The sequence below is a fragment of the Kryptolebias marmoratus genome, linkage group LG1, assembly GCF_001649575.2.
Source record: "Kryptolebias marmoratus isolate JLee-2015 linkage group LG1, ASM164957v2, whole genome shotgun sequence".
NCBI classification, from domain to species: domain Eukaryota; kingdom Metazoa; phylum Chordata; class Actinopteri; order Cyprinodontiformes; family Rivulidae; genus Kryptolebias; species Kryptolebias marmoratus.
Window position 1 is genome coordinate 18,614,881 of NC_051430.1, and position 23,915 is coordinate 18,638,795.

General features: G+C 42.9%; 2 protein-coding genes across 2 annotated transcripts; both read right to left on the minus strand.

Moving 5' to 3' along the window:
• Positions 1-127: 127 nt before the first annotated feature.
• pik3ip1 (phosphoinositide-3-kinase interacting protein 1) lies at positions 128-7,859 on the minus strand. Its single transcript, XM_017414015.3, has 6 exons — positions 7,625-7,859; positions 7,335-7,463; positions 6,762-6,878; positions 5,624-5,812; positions 5,441-5,519; positions 128-1,744 (listed from the first exon to the last, which is right to left on the minus strand). The coding sequence occupies exons 1-6, from the start codon at positions 7,734-7,736 to the stop codon at positions 1,537-1,539; spliced, it is 834 nt and encodes a 277-aa protein (XP_017269504.1). The 5' UTR covers positions 7,737-7,859; the 3' UTR covers positions 128-1,536.
• A 909-nt stretch (positions 7,860-8,768) lies between these two features.
• si:ch211-225b11.4 (thyroid adenoma-associated protein homolog) lies at positions 8,769-23,581 on the minus strand. The gene is made up of 31 exons (XM_025005377.2): positions 23,387-23,581; positions 23,096-23,276; positions 22,922-23,008; positions 22,812-22,839; positions 22,580-22,728; positions 22,376-22,498; positions 22,170-22,290; positions 21,590-21,735; positions 21,405-21,489; positions 21,194-21,330; positions 20,604-20,801; positions 19,607-20,330; positions 19,173-19,325; positions 18,245-18,354; positions 17,999-18,159; positions 17,758-17,909; positions 17,521-17,679; positions 17,289-17,437; positions 17,049-17,189; positions 16,574-16,678; positions 16,278-16,478; positions 16,036-16,186; positions 15,511-15,763; positions 14,619-14,855; positions 14,336-14,540; positions 12,606-12,794; positions 11,789-12,030; positions 11,519-11,686; positions 11,177-11,446; positions 10,889-11,091; positions 8,769-10,771 (listed from the first exon to the last, which is right to left on the minus strand). Exons 1-31 carry the CDS (start codon positions 23,503-23,505, stop codon positions 10,524-10,526), a joined length of 5,595 nt encoding a protein of 1,864 aa, XP_024861145.1. The 5' UTR covers positions 23,506-23,581; the 3' UTR covers positions 8,769-10,523.
• Positions 23,582-23,915: the final 334 nt, after the last annotated feature.

Below are 23,915 nucleotides of genomic sequence, written 5' to 3' on the forward strand. Positions count from 1 at the left end.
TTCTCGTGAACAAAGCCTTTTGTCACTGTACAAACATTTATACCAGATTGTATAGATATTTTATAATAATTTTACACGTATTTTTAAAAATATATATATATTATTGTTTAAAAAGAATATTTTACACTTTTTGTGTCTGTTTTGTTTTATTTCAGTCTGAGCATCAAGAACATTTAGACAAGTGCCAAAATCAAATGCTGATCAGTACATCGAGTACATTATGAAGGAAATGAGCCCACATATACTAGAAATAATGAAACATCTACAACAATTACCAGTGATGATGGTCCAGCAACAACCACAACGTGTGGATCAATTTACTCACCTACCAATAAAATGGAAACACATAAAACGTAACAGTGCATCAAAAGGAACCAACTAAAATCTTCCCTGTGTCAACATTTCTACTTACATACAACATGTATTTTTCTAGAACTACTGTAGTTTTTACTTTTTTATAATGGAAAAACTGAAGGCAAACAAACAGCACGTAGTCATGCACATGCATTCACGTTTTCGAATGTCTGAAATAAACACCAACAAACGCCGGATCGCTCCCGTCCTTTGCCACTTTCCGTGCTTACTCTGAAGCATTAAATGCATAACGCAAATGTCTGAATAATCGAATCTAAGACAGCAGGCTTTTTCAGCACAGTCATGCACTGCCAAGACAGCCTCCAGGCTTTTTGATTTTAGATCCCATCTGTGTCGTGGCAGTGCCTATTTTTGTCCTGAGGACTAACTTGTGTGTTTCATGCATCCTGAGAGCACTCTTACGTAATTCCTGTCACTCCTTAACCTGTGGAAGAAAAAGGACATGTCTTCTTTTTATGTCTAATCTGCAGATGATCCTCATTAGTGTTTTGGAAAACTCTACTGGTTTGGCAGAGTACAAACAGAAGAAAATACATTCAGAAGAATCGTGCTAAGGCAGTTTCTGAGCTGGAGGCTTTCCCTTGTCTTTTTTTAGGCCGCGTTTGCCTCATACGTCCCTCTTATCGGAGAGGGACGACTGGCTTTGGACACCCATTTGTGTCGCCAGTGTGTCTCCAAAACAAAACACGCTTTGTAGGAAGATGTTTCTTGTCTCCTTCGGCACAGCCGGCAGGACACAAAAATCAAAAACCTATTCATCATGTAACCACACCTTCTTAGGAAAACAAGCGAGCGTGGACGATTCCCCATTACGATCATCATCATCTCCTCATAAAGACCCGCTTTCACGAAATACTGACTTATCAAAGTCCACCTGATGGCATATTTAACATTTTTCATTTTTTACGAGGACAACTTTTGTTTCCTCCTAAAAGAGTCAGATGATAATAGTCAAGTCCTTGTGAGCTGTCTTCTTGAACAGCAGTTTTTCTAGTTGTTAAGACTGTGTCCAATGTGTGTGAGCACATTTCTGCCTCACATCGTAACAACAAGGGGACACAAAGGACACAGCATTTAGTTCAACTCAGAGAAACAAGGAGTTGGGGGTGTTTTAGTCCAGAGACTAAACATCACAGTCCTGTTCGAGGACTCCGTGCTCGCTCACGCTCCAGGAGTGCCAGCGTGCTGCCCCATGAGGGGGTCCCCGCCCTCCTGCACGGGCGTGGTCTCCTGCTCGGCCGTGATCACGATGGTGTTCTCGTCTACGAGCTCGCAGGTGGGGTTGGAAAAGGCTGACAGGGGCAGGGTGATCCTCTGCATCTCGCGCTCGTACACTCGCTGCTCGCGCTGCTTCTTCAAGTCTCGAGCCCTAAACACAAACGGGAAGCACAGATTAAGTACAAAGCATTAAAAATCTAAAGTTTTCTCTGTAAAATGCTGAGGGGAGAGACACTGAAATGTGATCACAATCATTTGAAGCCATGTTTGTGACACACATTGTTTTATATATATATATATATATATATATATATATATATATATATATATATATGTGTGTATATGTTTATTCAGTGTTACATTGTACTTATAGACATTTAAAAACAAGTGATGTCAAATCTGCAGGAACCACAGCAAGACTTTGTTAAACAATAAATAAGAAAATCTGTCTTAAATGCAAATATTGGTTTAGGAACAGCAGTGTCAAATGATCAGCCTTTTTTTAAAAAAAAAACTTATAATGATTTGTTTTCATCGTAACTGCATTGCATTTTGATTTTAAAACATTTTTACAGATTATACAGGTTTGCAAACATCGTAAGCAACCCTCAGGTTCTTCATGCTTTGCTTTCAATGCGTCAGACTTTCTGGTAAAATCTCAAAGTGGTCTTCCTGTACCCTGGTTCTTCAGGCTTAACAAACAAAATAAAAACATTCTTTCAGAAATGGTCGGGTAATGGACTGAAAACTGAGTGATAAAAGGCAGCCAAAGTTCAAAACTAAAGTTTGAAATCATTTTCAGTGACGACAAGAAGGCTTGGCTCCTTGGAAGCAAAATATAAAGATACAAAGAATGACTCAAGACTTTTGCACGGTCCTTTAGATTGTCTCTTTAGGTGTAAGTTCTAGTAGATCCACATGGGGGTAGCACAACAATTCTAGTCATAATTTGGGGCTTTTTATTTTAAATCGCTTCCTGAATTATCCTGCCTCACTGCTAGATTGTGTTTCCCACTTTGCTTTCAGCCGACCCCACCTGTCTCTGGTTTGTTTGCTACTTTTGGGTCTGGGCTGTTTTTCCTGTAAAGGAAAACAACATCGCCCCGACAAAAGGCCTGACATTGCAGGCTGGTTGACAGTGCCAGTGGAGGGAGAAACAAGTCGGCAGTGTGGGCGTGTGAGGGGACACAAAAGATAAGCCCCGATACGAGCCCCCGAAAAGAGAGAGACTGCTAGAGGCCCTCACTGCAAAGAGGCCACACAGGATGGCATTGGTGAAAGTGCCCAGTGGACTACTCCTGTTTACTAAACCTATATGGGCATTGATCATTTGTGTGCTGGGTTAATTCCACAACGCTTTTCTTAATTTCCATCAATTCCTCACAGAAAAGCTGTTGTGTCAAAAGATTTCATTGTTCCAGATCTTGGAATTAAAGCTTAGTTGCTATAAAACAATGTTCTTACCATAGAATATCTACGTGATGCCCTGTGTAGGCTTATAACTGCTGTTTAGACTTATGATTTGTGAAAACAGAATGATATGAACATTTAATGATACTGGATCTGTAGTTAGGACTGAAGACACATCAGTGACACAACAATAAGCTGTGGAGGAGGCAGCAACGCGTGGTGGTCCGACTCTGACCCGGAGCCAAAACAAAGAAGTGCGTTCTCCATTCAGAACACCTCCAACCCGCCTGCTTCAGCGCAGCACGATGTGCAATTCTGCTCTGATTCAAATCTTTCAGCCCAACCACAGCATTTTATTTCAAATTCATCTGATTTCGGGGATTTGCGGACGCACTTGTTTAGTGACGCGCTGCTTTGTTTTCGTTCTTTCCGTTTCCAGAAACGTCTTGGATCTGGTTGCCTAGCAAACATCCCACGTTAACTCCGTTCCCTGTATTTCTGTCGTTGCACTTGGTAAAATGAGCTGTCTGCTGGCCAAAAGCTGCGTATTTAACACGCAGGGATGAGAATGGAGCTGATCCAGACTCATCTCGGCGAAGAGACAAACACAGCCTGCGGGAACAGTTTGAAGCAGCGTTATAGGAAATCCAAAGAGTCACACGGCCAACACTGCAGGGCTTCAGAGACATGAAAAGGACAAAAAAAGGGTCCCCACACTCCAAAGAACTACACCATAACTGACTTGTTTGGAGTGGGAGGTGATGGTGTAGTTAACAATTATTATCAGCTGCTGAAGTTGACGTCACTGCGCAGTGAGGGCAGGTATAAGCCCCGCGCCGTGACGCACTTCTCCTTATTAATAATCACTTCCTAAAAATAAACGACGAGATGCTGCTAATCACATATGACAGCCAACCGCAGATCCCACAGGACATTTTGTGCCAACAAGAACCGGATCCCCCGCTTTCTCAACAGTTGGACCGTCACTTTGCGCGTCACATAGCTGGAGTTAACGCGCAGCCTCCCCCACCCCCCTACGATTCAACCCCTCCTCCATGCCAAATTCACATCCTAACAGCCAGAACAGGAAAGCATTTCACTTTCCTCCATGTCCCTCCGCGTGCCTCGCTACGACGAAGATATTAAAATGGACACGCTGTGCCTAGGTGGAAAATCAGGCCCCATCAGTGGGGAATGTGAGCAACAGCTGACGGCCTAAACTGAAGCAAACATTGACACACATGCTGTCAAGCCAACTGCTCGTCTCCTTTTGCGAGCCTGCAGTGGTGCTTAGGTAAAACAGTGCTGGTGCATTAAAGTGAAGGAAAATGTCCCTTTCCTGCCTGTTTTAGGCTTTTTTAATCAATCGGTGCCACACCTCTGAGGGTTTAATTACACTACTGTAAGGCAAAGCTTTTATTTCAAAGCCGTTTGTTAAATGAGAAGCTGCATCAGCACCTGCAAGTCCTTCTAGAGTTACAGTTTTCTCAGGACAATGTTGTTTTGATATGAAATTCCTTTTAGAGTCAACAAGCAATCCGCATTGGGACCTATGCCTTTCTTTAATAATTAGGTACCAAAATCTGTCTGATTCCACTGAACAGCACATCAGAAGCCAAATTACTGTGACAGTGTGTCCGTTCGTTAAAACGATGGGAGCCCATCAGGTTTCTGCTGTGCTGACGCTGACGCTGGGTCCAATCTAGTCTGTTTATTGCCGTGTAGCGTTACAGAAAGGAACTGGAGGGGTTGTTTACACGCAATCAGCTAGTCAACAGAACGCAGTGCACGGGTAAAAAGTATTTTCAAGTATCCGTTTTTGGCTTTAAATCAAAGCCAGAGTAAATATGATTAACACATTAATGAAGAAAGTGACTTTTCTAAAAACAAAACAAAAAGTTGCTCATTTGGTCCACCTATAAATTATAAACCTAGCATTTCTTAGAAGAACGCAAATGACTCACCAAGGTTTTAAACTAAGATCATCCTATGTTAATATCTAGAGCTAGAGCCGTTTGGTTGAATCTTGAAACTAAAGTTAGTCAGTCTTGTGTGATATTTTGAACTCTCAAACAATCTGTTGGAGCTCAGACTGCGTCTCTCTTGTGAATGACCCTCAGCTACTACCACATCAGGTTTTAGCTCAATGTCTGTAAAACTGACTGAGGTGTAATCATTTTTTGTGTTGTTTAAAGTTGATTCACTTTGGCAGCCGTGTTGAATTGGATTGACTCCAAAATGTAATCCCTTGCAGATATACATCCAGTTTTTACTTTCCCAGAGTTTCACTAAAACCTGCCCAGTGGCTCATGAGAGCAAAGTGCAAAGTGTAGCACTCATAGTATGTGATGGGAATGACTCTCAGCTACTAAAACAGGTGACAGTAAAAAGGATTCCTCACATACTTGGACCCTGATGATGTGTTTTAGATTCTCACCTCTTATAGAAGTAGCCCAGCGTGATGCCGACTCCAAGCATGATTATAATTGCCATCATGAGGATGCCCAGGACATAACCTGGAAAAACAAAAAGGGTAAAGATGGAAAGATCAGAAGGTACAAATAGATTTTTAGCTCCTGCCCGTCGTATATGACTAATTCAAACTCCAGGTGCAAGCTACCGGTCATGCCAAGGTCCTTCTTCTTCTTCGGTCCGGTTCGAACCCTCTGGCTGATGCCCATCACTGGCTGCACAGCGGCGGCTTTTCCCTGAGAAGCTCCGGACGCAGTGGGCTTCAAGCTCTCTGTGGAGGGAGAGTTCACTGCAGGGCTGAGGGATCCACCGTCTTCTGGTACAGCTGAGGTTTGCTCTGCAGACGCCATGAAATGAAAGAATTACAAGACTTTTCTGGTAAATATTCTCCCTTTATTATTTCTAAATCCGTGCTTCTTGAGGTGGAAATTTTCAGACTTCTTGTTGGAGTTCTCAGGCCATAATTTGACATCTGTGCAGCCTCATTTATTCACTGTATCCACGGAAACAACAACCAGTGCAGCAATAAAGGTTCATTTTTGATGATGATGACATAACTTATTGAGAAATGCATCATCTTAGATTGTGTGGTTTCCACTTATTGTCGATCCACTGGCATTAACCCCGATGTGAACCAAACTTCTCTTACTGTGGTTGGAACGTGAACTGGTTTAGAGGACTGGTTTGAGCTTTTCTCTGTCACGAGAACCAGACATAAACAAGTTGGGCACGCTCCACTTTTAGTCAAAAACAAAACAAAACAAAGAAAAACAGGAATGGGGAGCTGAAGATGCCAACATCTGCTCCTGAAATCTTTTCAGTTTCCTCCCTCTGAGTTGTTTATGAACTTTGCCCAAGTTAAGAGGCATGAAGTCATGAGGTGAAGCAGCCAATAAGCTGCCGTCTCCAAGAGGAAACGGCTCACCGGGCCCAATGAGCGCTTCGGGGCGGGTCGAAGCCTTTCTTCACTCTGAACTCTCTGACATGTGCTCTGCTTTGTTGTTGTTTGACTTTTGCTCAGTTCAGCAGGAAACAAAGGGAAGCCTGTTTTCTTCTCACAGAAGCTGAGATCTGACCAACTGACCTACTACAGATGAACAGTCTTAGGTGGAGAAGTAAACTGTGTGTAAATAAACCATAAGAAAACTTATTTTGTGGGGGTGTTCTAATGAGCTAAAAGCTGATTTTCAACACATTCTCAATCTATTTGCACAAAACATACACTATGCATGTCCACATAAATCAAAATGATCAATATTCACTGTTGTGTGCAATGCTTTTCTAACCTTTGCATGCCTCAATAGTGCAGAACTGCCTCTGGATCGTCCCATCTGGAGCTGTAATGTAGCACCAAGGTCTCCCAGAGGCGTCTGGGTTTCGGCAGGAATTGTGATCGCCAACACCTACAAGAGGAGCGATAAGACAAACATTGAATGTCTGTTACTGGATCCCTTGTTGCAACACAGGCCCGGCTGTGTCCCACAGCGTGGATGAACTGCTGGATTCATGTTCACAGCGCAGTGAACAGGCTGCCCTGAGAACAAACAATGGAAAACAGCATCTGCTGCATGAAAGAGGCCATTTAATACCACAAACTGGAGCAACGGGATCTGGAGTGGGGGCTGTAAAATGACTGCTCTGGGTTTTTACAACCAGTTACAATTCTATTATCTCATCCGGCTGTATCAGCACCAAAATGTTAGAAGCTGTTTGGTAAACTGTGAAGAAACTATTGCAACCATCAACACCTGTGACATTTTTAAACCTGTCTGCAGGCTCCTGTTCTCACTCGGACTCAACAATCAGAAGACATTTTTCCCACTTTATTAAAACAAACAACAACAAATCAGCCTACTAACCTGTGTGTGAGTCTGGATGGACTTCAACATCATAATCTCTGGTAGTATTGGTCCAGTTGAGGCAGGTCAGACCTGTGGAAGATTGCTGTTCTTCTCCTCTGTAGTCCAAACCTCTGGATCTCACACAGTCTGAGGAAAAAGTGGCAATATAATTTAAAAAACATAAAAACAAACGGATAGATATAAAGGTATTGAGCATGCATTTCAAAGCACGTGCAAAGCCTTTCCATTTAAACACTAAAAAATGTGGATTAAAACACTGAAAGTGTCTCCTAAATGATCAGTTTTACCTGTTTGTCCTGCATTTGATGCGCTCCCCTCCACGATGGCCACGCTCACAAAAACAACTTGCAAAGACAAAAACATCTTCAACAGCTGACAAACTGAATTTACTGACAACATGGTGGGTTTTTTTTTAATCCTCTGAAACAAACAAAAAAAAGGAACAATGGAGAAAGAGCCTATGCATGAAACACACTGCTCCTCTCCTTTCAGCCCCAGCCCTTGTTTTTGTCAGAAGAGCTGCTTTCTGTAAACAGCCTTTCTGTGGAGGAGGAGGAAGAGGAGGAAGAGGAAGGAGGAGTCTCTGTGCAGCAGCACATCTCAAGGTCCTAAAGCCTCACCATTTCAGCTCACAAACACATTCAGAAGAATGAAAACATAAAGCATCTTATCACTGCAGCCTCAGTGAATCACCAGGAAAAGTCAAGGATGTTCATTCATGTTTCTGGTTTCTGTCTGAGCTGAAGGGAGGAAAGATTTTCTTTCTTTTCATTTTCTTTTTCCAAACAGTTTCCACAGTTCCCCTCATTCTCTGTGATTGTCTTTATATAGCCGCTCTGCTTTCCCTTTTTGTTTCACGATCTGAGTCATTCCTTTCCATTTCTAATCCCCGTCTGACTGTAGTTTTATCTGGCTCTGAGTGCATCTGCAGCCTTTCTGTTTCCCAGGCTTCCTCTCCAACCCATGAGGCCTCTTCGCCTGCTGGCTTTGGTCAGGAGTGGGCTCTGCAGAGGGTAATAAAGTCTGTGTGTGTGTGTGCACGTGTGTGTGTTGGCTGACTGGTAATGAGGCCAGCCAGTGTGCGCCTCAGTTAACTAAGCCACCACTTTTCAAGAAAGCTGCTTACTCAGTTTGAAGGTGGTCAGCAGAGCAAACAGCCAACATCTGCCCCGAATGCTCCGGTCGAACTTTGAACTTTAAGACCTGATCCATTTGTCTCACATTTGCTGATGAATTTAAAACAGCAGTCCAGGGCTTTTGAAATGAGGTTCTGCAGAAAGATTATGAACAATTATTATCTTACCTGTTATAGATGTGCCTCAGTTTGGAGTAACTGTTTAACTCTGACCGAACTAACAAGCTAATGTCAAGTTGGAGCGAGTTTATTTTATTTGCATGGTCTAAGAGCACACAAAATGCAAAAATTCATTTCATTCACATATAAATATGGTGTAATAAGCCAAAAGGCAAAAGCTACATTGTGATCAGTAATTTAAAAATTTACTGCCTGTCACTTTTAAAATGCAAAATAACCATTTATGCAATAAGTAACACCAAAAGAAAACAAAAATCTGAATACAACGACTGTTTAATTTGTCACATTTAGTATAAAATTATTGTTTTCAAAAACAAAACCAACCAAACCTGTCATACACTCAAAAATATTCATTAAGAATGTCTTTTTAAAAAAGAGAAAGAAATATTTGCCATTTTTACACAAGGTGACCTAAAAGAGTGGAAAAACACTGCTTTCATCCTCCAAATGGCCCACATACGTCTGTATTTATGTACACACACTTCATTACAGTGGCTGTTCTGCACTTGGCCTTGTTCCCTGTTGTCATGGTGAATCATTTAAGTAGCAGGAATCAGGCTTACAGAGAGTCCAGATACACTCAGGTGCAACAGCAATGACTTCTATCAAGCCAGATGGTAATTTTATACAATTACACACAGTTTGCCTTCAGGAAACCAGCAGCGATTCTCAGCTAAAACTTTAATTTATTAATTACATAAACAGTAAAACATATTCAAACACAGATACACAAAATACATTTCACTTTTGTTAAAATGGACAAGATATTGGTAAACTGTAAAAAGTTCACACAGGACTTGATTTTAGATTGCTGTAGAAGCTCAGTCTTTATTTATTTCTAAATCTATAAAATATAAAATGGAATCAGGAATTTTTGATTTGACAGAACAACTAATCTGTCTGCAAAATAAAATTCTCCCAATTTAAAACTTCATAAAGTCTCCTCTAATTAGATTATATAAAATCTTATAAAATCTGTCTAAAAATCACACATTTAGAGATTTAATGATGTATGATTAACGTGTTTTGTGGTGTGCTCTCAGTAAGAAACACCTTCAGGTCCCTTTGAGCTGCTTGTTATTGTCGCCGAGCTGTGCTCAGGGTGTGGACTTTGTGTCACAGGAAACACACTGGATCAGATTTACGTATGAATCATTAACACAAGCTTATAGCAGTTGAATAACCCAGATGCTCGATGCTGCACCACTGATGCACACACAAAAGAAGTGGATGTAGAGAAACATGAGGGAGGAAAAAAAAAAAAAAGACAATATGACAAATGCTGAATCTCCTATGATAAAACCCAACCAGAAACCTAACATGGCCAATCACAGCATGTGTTTGTCTAATCCTGACAGGCGTCCATCTTAAACAGCATCAGTGGACACACTGATGATGTAAGGCTCTCTATCAGATCAACCCGCTCAACGTCGGCTCTCGTGGTTGGAAAATGGACACTTAGCCAGGCAGAAGGCCTCTAATGGAAAATTAAACCGCACACCATACTCTCCCTCCTGGGGCAAGTTTTTCCAGATGCTGCTGCTGCATTACATCACTGCATCAGTCCTGCTACTGTTGCTGCTCAGAAAATAATGGAGACACGAGTACCTGAGGCGACTGTTCTGAATGCAGCTCAGGATAACAAAGCTTTAGTCGAAAAATGAGTGAAGAATCAGAATACGTTTAAAACTCTTCTTTACTCTGACACTCGGTGCTCAAAGGGCTCCCCTTTAAGTAACAGCAGCCACTTAGTTCTTACTTAACTACTTTCCAAGTGCCGGTTTGCTGCAGCATCAGCGATCCTCGTTTGAGAAGTGCGTCCCTATGTCACTCTTAAAATATCAAATCACACTATCCCGGGCCCTGTTCAGTCACAGTGGCAGCTCTCCAGCTGCAGCAGCTGTGAAAGCAGGGGGAAAGTGGACACCATTCTGACTGAGCAGTCCACAAACGTCCTGAAAATGCTTGTGCACGGACGAAGGATCACAAAGGTGCCGTGTACCGGCAGGGGTTTTCAGCAGACGGAGGAAGAAGGCAGCCCTGGTGAGCAGGCCGCACAGGCTGCTGTGGAAACGAGGGTCGGTGAGGAGAGCCAGCCAAGAGGAAGTCAATGTCTCAGCTAGAAAAACAATAATAAGTTGTATTTTAACACACAAAACAGATGCTGTCTCACTTCAAATTTCTGTTAACGTCACAAACAGATCATTATATTGAGAATGAGAAGCTAATGTGCTACCTGGCTGGAGCTTTTTACAAGCTGCGAGGTTGTCCAGCAACTGAGCAGTATTCTCCTCTGCCCATGAATTCAGAGTCTGTGCCAAAGCAGAGGATTGAGAGGATCTTTCAGCCATCTGCAGCAGGTAAGGCAGCACATGTGCAGACATGACAGAAGGCTCTGCAAACACATTGGCCTCGTCTTGCTCGTACAGGCTGGCACACCTGAGGAAAAGAGCAGTAATGACAGCTAAGCAGCTGAGGCGAATGGGTTCACGCAGGCATACAGATTCAGAGGGTTAACACGCACCCTCCCGCTGCTGAACCTTCTCCCAGCACAGATCTGACATCAGACTGAGGCAGGTGGGACAGCAGCACCTCCAGTGTGCCGGGGGTTTCCCAGCATTCCTCCAGCAGCAGCTCCAGGAGGAGCGGGAGAGCCTGGTTAACATGCACGATGCAAAGGCTCCTCTGGTTGTCTCCTCTTCTCACACGACGGAGCAAAGAGGTAAAACAGGCTGCTTTCAGCCTCACCTGTTGGCTTTGGTCCTGCAGCAGGTAAAGGCCTGTGTTCATCAACCTAAACCGAGAAGATCCACCACTTTATCATCGTGTTCATCATTTAACAACAACAACATGTTCAGATCATTACCTCAATATGACAGCAGGGAGAGTGGTCTGTTCTCTTAGGGTTCCGATAAGTGGAGCTCCAGCCACACAAAGAGCTTCCCCACACGCCAGCCTGAGCACTTCAGGGGCGTCTGGAGCCCGCTGGTCCTCCAGGATACCACACCAGCACTGGAGCTTGGATAACTTTAGACTGATTGGAAAAACATAAGAAGAAAGTCAGAGAGGGAGAAAGCAATGTCTCAGACAGGGTCTTTAGGATTAAGTTTAAAAAGATGATAAAATGTATAAAAACCTGGAGTCTGGCCACGGGGAAAGCAGCAAACTGGCAACATTCAAAGCCTGGGACAGAAACTCTGGTCCGCCTTTCTGCTCCTCTAAGTCTGTCAGCAACAAATCCAGACACTCGGACAGAAAAGGCTCCGCGGAGGGACTCGAAGGTGGAAAAGGTGAAGCAGTCGTCACGACAACCAGAGCTGCGAGGAAGGCAGTGCGATACTCCATGCTGTCGTTCAACAAAGCCTCCTTCAAGTTCAACTGGAGACGGAGAACATTTTAAATGTCATGTTTACCTCTGAGCATTATAAGAGTTTTCTTTTGGACAATTTTATTTGAAATGACCAATCAGTCAGTCAATAAATCGACCACATGCTGAAAAGCAGGTCACATAAACAGTAGTCTATCCTTACCTACTGTCTGTAGGTAGTCAGGAGAACATCTTATCATGTTAGGAGTCGGTTAAACACTAAACACCATTGATATATTTAAGAAAACCCTTCTGTGGAGCCTAGAGATAATGCATTATTGCAGAGGCTATCTATATGACCTACATGAACTTTAACCTGAGTAAATACATTCAGAGTAAATGTACCCGTGTCACTTTAGTTATAGAATCTAAAAGCTTACAAACAAACCCTCCTATCTGCCAGAAAATGGGAAAAACAGACTACTTCAGTCTAAGAAAACATTACATTTAAGCTCGTCTTTACATCTTAATTATTCCGGCTTTGTTTTGCAAGACATCCGTTACAAGTCAACCTGCTGGACTGGTTTATGAAAAGCTTTTTTATTTTTTTTTTTAAACCCATGTTTGAGAACAGATCACGTTTTACCTGCAACAACTTTCCAATCACGCCCTTCAGGCCCGTCTGCTGCAAACCTCCCCTCTCCGTCACTGACACAACTAATGAGAGCCTCACATCGAGGCTAAATGTGGCGAAGTTTTCCCAGATTTTACAAGCCCACGTCAGATCTGCTGTTAAAAAATGAATGACTTCTTGATGGAAGGAGGATAAGCCAAGCTGTGGAGATTACACAGATAAAACAATAATTAAAAAAAATATACATCTTTGATTATAACATAACTGTGACTTTTAACTCGTGGCTAAAAGTTGCCAAATTCACATTTGTTGACTCATAATCTCAATAAAATGATTTAGTTTCAACATGAAAGCTCCATTTGCAATCATCAAAAAGTCACAATAGGGGTTTTTTTCTTCTATGTAGCACTGTGGTTCTTCACAAAATTTTGAATTTAACTATAAAAAAGGGTGCATTTGCTCTGATCTAAGCAGTAAGGCTGAGAAAGGAAGCTGACTGTGGTGCAAGTCTGCATATTCCAGCCATGATGGTGTATAACTGGAGGAACTGGGTGTTTGAGTTTACTACCTTTGCCAATAAAGAGCAGCTGCTGCAGCACTGTGTACCAGAACAAAATGTTCATCGTTAAAATGTATGTTTGGTTGAAACAGTCATTGATGTCGAAGGTCTGATGACTGAGTCATTATGGCAACAGACTCACTGACTAACATGTAAGAAATCATTACACTTTAAAAGCTGTTGTTGTCTGCTGGGACACTGAGTTCAATCATTTATTTTCTTCTCTATATATAACATTGAAAAGATGAAAAACTAAGAAAATGTATTTTATGTTTTTTTTTTAATGAAAAAGCGTAAAACGTTACAATTATATGTCCCATATTAATATTAATGTAATGTAAAGTGTGTGTTTGACTGCATGTTGGCAAAATTTCTTCTTAACCACTGGAGGGATTTTAATGAAACTCAGAAAGCAATCATTGGATGTACATCTACAACTGATTAACTTCAGGAAAAAGCACAATTTAAGATAGCCGCCACACCTAATTCACATTAGCAAACACAAAAATGGCTCAAACTCTGTCAATTTTACAGAAACTGAGCTAAAATTTGGCATGGAAGTAGCTCAGAGTCATCTTCATCACATACTCTAAGCACTAACAAATTGTTTAAAACTTTGACCTAGAAGGTGGTAAATGATCCAAACAATTTCAAAGAATGTTAGTGTAATTGTTATTTGAGATTTTCCAAAAATTATCTAATTATCAGCTCAATGGCAGCAATTAGTCATAAGCAAATTAGTCATCTCTAAATACTGAAAAACATATGCAGCATAGGTGGTGTCTTGTATTTAAACAATAGTGAAGATTTCTGCTAATAATGCCATAAAGCAGCATGCAGCAGATGTATGTTTGTGTGTTGGCTGACTCTTGCTGTGAATGCTACTGTATACGCCTGTGGTGTATTGATAAATCAGCAGTCATATCTCATGACGTTTTTGCAGCACAGAGCAGACAACACAGCTAACAAGGCCATGGAGAACCAAGAGTTCTTATCATTTACCACAGCTTCAGTGGGCATTAATACCAGATGACGTGCGTCAGTGTAGAAAATGCTGCATTCATGTGTGAACCAACTGCTTACAGTAAAAGGTTAAGTGTTTGTAAGGCTATGATATACATGCTTCACGTCAAAACACTCTGTTTTCTATCAAAAAGGTTTCTAAAATATGTTTGGAACACACCTGAAGACCCTGCTGAGGTGTTCTGAGCTCATGGATGAGCGAGTCGCTGAGCTGTGACAGGAAGTTCTCACAGGAATCTTTCCTCAGAGAGTCGACCACCCCGAGGTACACTGCTCTCACTAGGGGGCAGCTCTGAGCTCCAGTCCCCAACCACAGAGAGGTCTGAACCCTGCTCAGAACCTCATGGAGCCCACCTGAAAGCCCACTGACAAAAAAACAAGAAAATTTCAAAGCCAGAAGGTTCCTGAGGAATGAGTGAATGATCATGGCCTTGAAGTCCCACCTGTCTGTGCAGACGGCTCTGTCCAGAACGGCTCTGATCTGCAGCAGCCGTCCGTGGAGCTGGTTGTTGCTGTAGGACTCCTGAGGACGGGGCAGCTGAGAGGTCAGCCTGACGAGGATGTGCGTGTACTGTGAGGGGGGAGTCACGGCAGCCAGAGCTTTAGAGGCCTTGACTCTCACGCTGTAAATGGGACTCGCAGACAGCTGGAGCAGGGGACCCAGGAAGTCCAATAAAGTTCTGCGAGAAAAATCAGAGGTGGTTTACTATGGCTCAAAAAACCCTGCATGAAACAATCTGTACAGTTTTGTTTTTGTTGAATATTTGTAATGAGTTGAATTATCCTCCAAAGTAAAAGCTTAATATAAAAACTGAAGGAAGCTTTCACGCTATCGTTTTCCTGTTTATAGTTTCTTCTGTGCATTTATTGCAATCAAACTATTTCCACACACTCTGTGCTACTTTAATCATTAACATTCAGCTCAATCAGGAGTAGTGATATTTAGTATTTGTAATTTTAATATTTTTTGTCAATTAATTATTAACTTTCTTTTGAACAATTTTCCCCACAGAAACTGACTGACATTGCTTCAATTCCATCAAAGTTCTCTGATTTCTTTTTTAGCAGTCTGTTTATCTTCAGATGCTCCTGCTTTGCTTTGCTCATTTTAGCTTTCAGCTACTTTTAGTTATTCTGTTTCAGCTTCTCATCATGCACATATTTTGCACATTTGTTTGCATTTTTACAGTTTTCATTTTCATTAGTTGTTTATAACTGTCCCATAGAAACCCCTGCTCCAAAAGAGCTGAATGATCCACTTATGTAACAATATATATAACAATAAAATACTATTTTTTTGTTTAGGCTCTCTGAAGAAATGTAGACAGTAAGTACTCTGATGGGTCTTGGGCCCCAGGCTGGAGTTGGGCCAGCAGGGTCAGGATCGGGTAAAGCGAGGGCTGGAGGTGTAGTCTGGCCTGGCTTGATCGGCCCTGGAGGTCTTGTGCTGCCTCTCCAAGCTGGCCCAGGAGGAAGGGCTGGAGCGCAGGATAGTGGAAGAAGAAGGCAGCAGGGGACATGCTGTGCTGGGTCGGGCCAGCCTCCTCACTACAGGACCGCTGGCCAAGCATTCGCGAGCACAAAGAACCTAGAAACAGATTTTAATCACTGCAGATTTGATAACCCATTGAAAAACAAATGTTCTGCTGTTCTGTTTCTACTTTTACCAGCAGATAACTGATGAATATAAAGTAATAATAAATCATATTCTCTTTGTAAAACTAAAATGGGCTGTTTTTGTTCAGTTCCAGCATTTAAACAACTGCCAGTCTGCAGATGTGTTTGATAAGATAGATATGAAATCCTCCATGGTGCAAACAAAGGCTTAAGAGTAAAGCTTTAAATGTGTTTGTGTCTCACTGTAAAGCTGCAGAGCGGCATTCCTCATGGCCCAGCAGGGAGAACTGAGCAGAGTGAGGGACAAGATGACTACAGCAGGTGCGAACTGAAGGACGGCTGCTCCCAGACCTGCTCCACGCACCAACGCCTGCAGAGTGTGAACGGCACACACCTGCCGGAGAAAGCTCAGGTATGTGAGCACTTGTCTTGCTGTTTAAAACCAACAACAAACCCCCCCTGATGTTGCTGTTGTGTTCACACACCTGCGGCAGGTCCACGGTTTGGTCCCAGTTCTCATCCAGAGGAGTTTTTGCCGTGTCCATCAAGGCTTCCATGCTGGAGGCTAACAGTGGTCTGGCTTTACTGGCCTCCTCTGCTGACAAAACGCACAGGATCAGCATAGGCAGCCCTGCAGCCCGCCGGGTCACAGACGCAGAACGAGGGCACCGCACCACCTGCAGTCCCTTTAAAAAAAAAAAAGAAAGAAAGAAGAAGAAATTTATATCAAAGTAGTTCAGGATCTTATTTTATCTATAAAGTAAAAACAAGCATCACTCACTTCTTTCAGGATTTGTGTTGGAATATCTTTGAGCTGTGGATCAGGGCTGCTCAGCAGAGAGGAGCAGAACTTTGTGAAGCCTATGCAGCAACCCTCTACTGCCCCCTAGTGACGAAAAGATACATTATTTAGAAAGACACCATATATCCATTTTCTTTACCTGCTTCTCCATTCCGGGTCACGGGGAGCCGGTGCCTATCTCCAGCTATCACTGTGCGAGAGGCAGGGGACACCCTGGACAGGTCTCCAGTCCATCACAGGGACACATAGAGACAAACAAGACAAACAACCATTCATGCTCTCACTCACACCTCAGGCCAATTTAGAGTCAGCAATGAACCTAACATGCATGTTTTTGATCTGTGGGAGGAAACCGGAGTACCCGGAGTAAACCCACGTGTGCACAGGGAGAACATGCAAAGAAAGAAACTCATCAATTGAATTAACATGTAAATGGATTTTTAAAAAAACATACCCAGTGGCGGCATTTGAGAAGAATATCCTTGAATACTTTTGATGCTCTCCATAAGTCTTGTTTTGTTAGGAGACACTCAGTACGCTGTTTGGTTTCTGTAAGAATTTTCTCCACCAAAGAACCTAAAAGAATTCCTATTTCCTATAAATAAAAAAACATACATCATAAACAAATCAAAGGAATTTTGAGCTGAAATATTAAGACTTCTCAGACAGCTTTACGAACGCGTCGCTGTCTCACCTTGAGCGAGACCCAGCAGCAGGTGAGAACAAGACTGTGCTCTTCAGACAGCAGGATGCACTCCTCTCCATCAGCTCCTCCACCTCCTGACTGCTGGGATATCAGAGAGCTGATGGCATTTCCCATTTCGCAAAAAGAAGGTGGCGCATCTAAGAGAAGAAAGCATTTTAGTCTGTGATGAGGAATAAAGTCTGAAAGAACTTTGGACTGTTTGAGCTGAGTGTGTCATTACAGTTTTCATCAGCCTCACGGTCTCCATACAGAACAACGAGCAGCAGCAGTGAGATGCTCTCCAGGAGGCCCAGCATCTTATCCATCACACCGGTACTGAGTGTGTCGTAGATTTGGTTTGGTGCCTCCAGCAAAGATCTCTGCAGGGCACAGAGAACACCTGAATATATAAAACAGAGGGATTTAAACAAAGAGAAACAGGATTATTTATGACAGACGCGTGGATCTGAACTCTCACCATGTATTGGTTTTGTTCGGGCAGCGAGCATCATGTTTGTTTTGGCTGTCTGATAATGCTCCTCCAGCTCCCCCAGCAGGACTCTGACCACACAGAAGGGTTCTGGGTCTCTTCCAGAGCTCAGTCTGCAGTCTCCACACTGATGTCCTGATCTACAGAGAGAAAAACAAACAAACTGATAGCTGTTCATCACCTAAATCAGGTCTGACACCAAAGACTTGTGAGAGGAGGTAGAGCTCACTTCTGGACGAGGACCTTCATCATGAGTGCTCCCATTTGAGCCTCCTGAACCCGAGGACTGCACACAAGCTGCTTGGCCCTCTCGATCAGCACTTCAGTGATATCATCTGGGAAACTGGGTGGAAAAAATCTCAACAATAACCCAGAGGAGAGCTCTCGAATCTGATTTAAAAAAAAGAAAAACATTCCCCATCTAAAACTTCAATCAGTTTCAACAAAAAGGAGTCAGGAGATAAAATAGCTCTACCTCATTTGTTGAATCTTCCAGACAGCTGATAAGAACCAGCTGTTTGGTCCTGCTGAAGAAATCCCACAGTCCTCGCTGTCTGGCACAGTTAATAAGAGTTCCTATATTTGCTGTAAAAACAAGTTAAAAAAACCCATTAACAGCTAAAAAAAACAACTTAAACTGTTGTTCTTGGAAAGCAATCATGTACACAAGCATGTATTACCATCATAAAACTCAGTAAAACTTGTTTTGCTCAAGTTTAGATTAATTTTGTACAAAAAAAACATATTAGAAAAGAAAATGTGCAGGTGAGATTAAAAACCTGTGGGGATTTTTGCCTTTCAGCAGTGAGTGATTATGTCATTACCTGTCTGTGTGTGTGTGTGTGTGTGTGTGTGTGTGTGTGTGTGTGTGTGTGTGTGTGTGTGTGTGCGCATGTTTGTCAGTCTGTCAGCAAAATATTTCATGAACAGAACAGATTTGAGTGAAAGTCAATCCAATTCAAAATAGCCACCACAGCAAATTAAACTTAGCTAAAACAGAATTGGCTTTGACTCAGCTTTGCAGATATTGAGATAAAATTTGATGAGGAAGTATTTGAGGCTCAACACGCACTCTGACTGGCATCAGTGAATAACTAACACAAGATCTTATAAACTCGTGTGGGATATGGAAAATTATCATTTTTAAGATTTGACATAAAACTAAACTTAGTTTAAATCTCTGACCTGAAAGGTGGATGATATGCATTCCTTCAAGGAATCCTTTAATTTCTACAAATGGAACGAGCCAGTTGCTAAATCTGACACTGTGGGTATTTTCTCTTGTGAGATTAATGTTATTGTGGATGGTCCCTTTCGCAAAAGATTATAAAAAATAATCTATAATAAATCCACCTAACTATCCTAACTATAAATGACAAGTCGATTAAAATAATGCCTCTCACCAGGAGGCTGCCCCTTCTTCCTGTCAGGACTCCAGGTGTCTGTGCACGTCTCCAGCACTGCAGAGAGCAGCAGCAGCACGGTCTTCTTCCTCTGGTAGCTGTGTCCTGGAGCCAGGTAGCTGTATGGAAGCTGACCTAACCACTCCACAAACTCTATACATGAAAAACAAGAAACCCGCAGAGAGAAAACTACATGAAACACATACCTGAAGAAAAATGCTTTGAATTAAGCTGCCTGAGTTTCTTTGTAATTTGCTCTAAGAGTCAAACCTCTTTTTGTCATTTTGAAATGATTGTCAGCAATAATTCTGCAGACTTTCAGAAAGTAAAATGCTACAAATATTTAGTGAACAGAATACCTTCAGCTGACTTTAAAAACAGACCACAACCAATCGTACAATAAAGGTTTTGCACTCTTGTTGTTTTTTCCTCACCTATCTGCTCCACAATATTCCGTGTCCTCTCATGAACGTCGTTCCTCTTCTCTTTGCCCTTCGCTCCTCTGATACGAGCCAAACAGCCGTCTCTGATACGCACTAGAAACTTCCTCACTCCGGCCTGAAGATGCTGGCGAAACGACGAGGACTCACAGTTCAGGTTCTGAGGAATAAACTCCCTCAGTATCGTCATCTCTTCTGTAGTTGGGGCGTCTCTGGTTTTCGGGCTGCAGCAGAGCAGGCTGAGAGCAGCTAGGCGGATTTTGTCATCTGCAGACCCCAGAGCCAGCTGCAGAGTTTCCAGGGTGGAGCCCCTCTGAAGGGACCACGGAGAGCAGCCGGTGACGGCTCGGTAAGAGCTCAGAACGCAGACCCAGGCGTGGAGGTGGCCGGGCTCACGGGGGTCCAGAGAGGCCAGCAGAGGGTCCACTGCAGAGGGGAAAACCTGAAAGGTGCAGGGCAGTAGGTGCGATGAGCTGCTGTTCAGCAGAAGAGTCGCTTCAGACATCAGAGCCTCGTGAAGGAAAGGCTGCCAACGGCTCGCCCAGTGCCGGGCCAGGTCCAACTCAGAGAGGGAGGCAGATTCCTCCAAACCTCCACAGAGCTCCCGCCTCTGCTGCTGAACCAGACATTTATACAACTCTGATGCACATGGTGACAGGTGATTGGTTGATAAACACTTCAGGAGATGACTGGACACCTCAGAGTATCCATCCAACACCTGATGGAGACAAAAACACGGATCAAACTCACTGACCAACAGGATCATCACTGATTATATTCTGAAACTCTCAGAATGTAATCACTGAATGTTCATCTACAGCTGATTAACTTTTGTAATCACCCAAATTTAAGAAAGCTACCAAGACTAAATCAACATTAGCCAACACAACAATTAATATAACTCAGTGAATTTTACAAATAAAGACAATATGAATTCCTTCAAGGAATGCCAGGTGTTTAATAAAGGATGTAATGGCTCCTGAATCCTCACCCTGCAAGTACCCAGATGTGGCAGCAGAGCACAGAGGCGATGATACTTTGCTTTGGCCTCCCACGGTAGTTTCATTACCCTCTGAAGGAGGGTAGAGTAAAAAGTCCTCTTTGAATCAGAAAACTGCTCACAGTCCATCTTATAGAGGGTCAGCAGCTGAATAAAGGCATTGTTTGCAAATTCAGGCACTCCTCCCACCTGCCAAGACACAGACACACAGGTATAAATACGAAACTGTCAGTTTTGATTGTTTTAAACACGAGTGCCTAAGATACGATAAAAAAATATATGCATTGTTAAATCTGATCAGAGAGAGCCATGCAGTTAGCTTATGTATTTGCAACGTCGTCTTTATTTGACAGGAAACTCAAAATAAATCCAAAAATTTCAACTTCAAACATCTCAAAAATCATGGAAAACCTGTTTTACACAGAAATTAATTCATTTACATTAGCAGCTAAGTTTGTGTGCATCGTTTTAGAGCGCATCAATGTGCTCAAAGAATCAAAGCGCACATGTACCCCTCTAAATTAAGATTAGTTTATAAGCAGGAAAGCTATGGTAGAATGGAGTGATGTTTAGTGACTCACTGGGCTTTCTGCATTGGTCCAGATGATGTGGGTGAGCTGCTGCTGCAGGCGGCTGCTGTCGGGTAAGAGACGGCCGCCTCTCGTCTCCCAGAGATCCGGCACACATTCTTTCACTCTCCTCAGCCACAGTGTTAAAACTGCAACAACATGGCGCACGTGAACAGGTTATCTCACCGGGACGCGTGAATGAGCAGTACGAAACGTCGCTCACCTTCGAAGGCCAAGTAGTGACAATCCAGCTTCTCCTCGCACAGAGTGTAAACGAGAGGAAACAGACCTTCCAGGAGTAAACATGTCTGCGAAGGAAAAAAATAAAAATAAAACAAATTGATGGATGTGGTGATGAAAGCACAGAAGAGTCTCGGATGTTTTCGACAAAAGGTTCAGTAGGTTCACCTGTGTAGCATCGAGGCGTGAGCTGAGTAAGATGTGAGGTCCGCAGCAGGTCAGGAGGCCCCGGCACACAGCCAGCCTGCCCAGCCCGTCCTGAACCGCCGGGTCACACCGGACCTGCAGAACACCGACACTCAGCTGCCAGGGCTCTGAGAAGAGGCAGGAGTACAGCTCAACATAATCACGCTCACTTGTTGAATCTCTCGTACAATTTATAGTTTTAATCTGACTTTTTCCATGAAAAAAGCCTCCTAGAAAGCCAGAACATACAGATTTGGCTTAAAGGCGCTCCCAGAGCATGGTATTTCCTCCCACGTGCTCTACAGTTGGTTGAGATTCCACTCCTGATAAAAAGTTTTAGTTGGTTTTGTTGTTTTCAAGTTCATGCAGAACGGATGTGTTGTTTGACAGACGCCTACACATTGTGTGATCAAACCTTCAAGTTCTTGGAGACTTCTTTTTTTTTATTTCAACCCTCGGCTGTAGGGCTGAATTCACTGAATAAACCAACCATTGTCTGAAACTGCGAGCACATGCAGATCGTTTTAAGTTTGCTCAATCTCCTGCGCCTGCAGCTGATTACCTTGAAGAGAGACCTGCAGCAGACCCCAGGCAGCAGCTCCTCCAGCTTTTCTCTCCTCTGCTGTGTTGATCAGCATGGCCACAGCGGTGCCGGCTAAAAGACGAGTGTCCCTGCTGGAGCACTGCAAAACAGGACACGTAAAGAGATGTAACAACACACTAATCCGGATGAAGACTGACTGCAAAGCTGTGGGGAAATAGGAAAACCTGTCCAAGAATAATGTCCACAAGAGCCTGTAGGATGTCCTGCACTGCTGGTTCCCTGTGGTTCTGTTCCCAAACGAGATGAGCAACTTCACTGGACAGCAGCTGAAATATCTGCAAGCACACCTGCAGGCGTAATGGTTCTCAAAGTCAGTTCCCGAAAGTTAAGGATGTTCTTGTCGTTAACGGCGCGTGCTTTGGCCGCACCTTCACGGCGGTATAACACAGAGGTCCATCTCTCAGGGACTCGTCTCGTAGAACAACAGGGAGGAACAGGGACAACTTCTTCAGCACGGACACGTAGGATTCTCGCCACACCTCGCGGCCGACAGCGCTGTCTTCCAGGAACATACACGCTAAGAGCAGTCCACACATAGTTCGATTAGCATAAAAACTGAATCGATGAGGTCCTAAAAACTATTTTTTAGCCTGCACCAACCTTTCTGCAGATCCTCCAAAGACAAAACCTAAAAATAAAAGAACAAGTTACTCCAGTTGAGGGCTTAATTCAAACTCAAAACAAAGAACAGGAAAGTGAGCCTTTTGCACCTGGTCACTGTGGACTACAGAGTGAAAACTCTGGAGGGTTTCTCTAAAAACCAACTGGTGGTCCACTTCTGCCAAATGCTGCAGCATCTGTTGAGCAGATCATGACAAGTTTTTAGAAGATTTCCTACCAATTCTTATTAAAAAAAAAAGGAACGTAGAAGCAGTGTAGCTGACCTGGTCCACTTTTCGACAGGCTGTGGAGATGCAGACCAGCTCCAGCTGAAGGGATATGAGGAGCCTGACGAGCAGCAGGAGCTGATCGTCCTGCAGAGCCCGGAGCTGAGCTGCAGATGTTTGTCTCAGCAGCTGGACAGCCTCCTCCAAACAGCGCTCTTTGCATCTTTTCACCTTACTCCTGTAAGTGCAGGGGGAGGAAAGAAAGAAATAAGATAAAAGCTTCATCTTTTTTTTTTTTTAAAGTAGGAGACATTAAAGACGGTGTGTTCATGGAGAGTTTGAACCAACCTGGAAGATTCAGACAGTTTATTAAAAAGCCGCCTGAGGATTTGGCCGACAGTTTCCGGAGCCGCAGCGTCGAGATTCAAACACTCCTGCAGGCTCGTAAGCAGGCTTTCAAAGGACATGGTTGCTTTATTTAAGTCCTCAGGACTGATGGTTAATGTTGACACATCGCTACAAGCACGTTGGTTTACTGGTCACGTGACAGTATTCTTCTTCTCCTCCTTCTTTGTTGCAGAGCGCCGCGACATGCTGCCCTCTAGTGGCTGAAACGTGCAGACAGAAAATCCACTTTTAAGCGACATTTAAGCATTACTCAACAGGTTTTATTTAAAATATTAGGATAATTAACACATTTTATTTAATACATTAACAAGAAAATAAACGTTTTGTAGTTGGCACCTATAAAGTTGTTGTCAATCTTTATTATTTATATAGCACATTTAAAACAAATGAGGTTGACCAAAGTGTTTTGAAACCAGACAACAATCCAATATTGTTAGCAAAAAACAACAACAATTAAATTAAAATAATA

Bases quoted from the DNA above. Each gene is read 5' to 3' on its own strand.
- pik3ip1 (XM_017414015.3), bottom strand. From the start codon at position 7,736: ATGTTGTCAGTAAATTCAGTTTGTCAGCTGTTGAAGATGTTTTTGTCT. The intron at 5,813-6,761 runs GTTAGAAAAGCA...TGGCGTCTGCAG, and splicing joins CACTATTGAGGCATGCAAAG to AGCAAACCTCAGCTGTACCA. The intron at 1,745-5,440 runs GTGAGAATCTAA...GTTTGTGTTTAG, and splicing joins CTGGGCTACTTCTATAAGAG to GGCTCGAGACTTGAAGAAGC.
- si:ch211-225b11.4 (XM_025005377.2), bottom strand. From the start codon at position 23,505: ATGTCCTTTGAAAGCCTGCTTACGAGCCTGCAGGAGTGTTTGAATCTC. The intron at 16,679-17,048 runs GTATGTTTTTTT...TTTCGTCACTAG, and splicing joins TTCTCAAATGCCGCCACTGG to GGGGCAGTAGAGGGTTGCTG. The intron at 12,031-12,605 runs GTAAAACGTGAT...CTCCGTCTCCAG, and splicing joins TGATTGGAAAGTTGTTGCAG to TTGAACTTGAAGGAGGCTTT.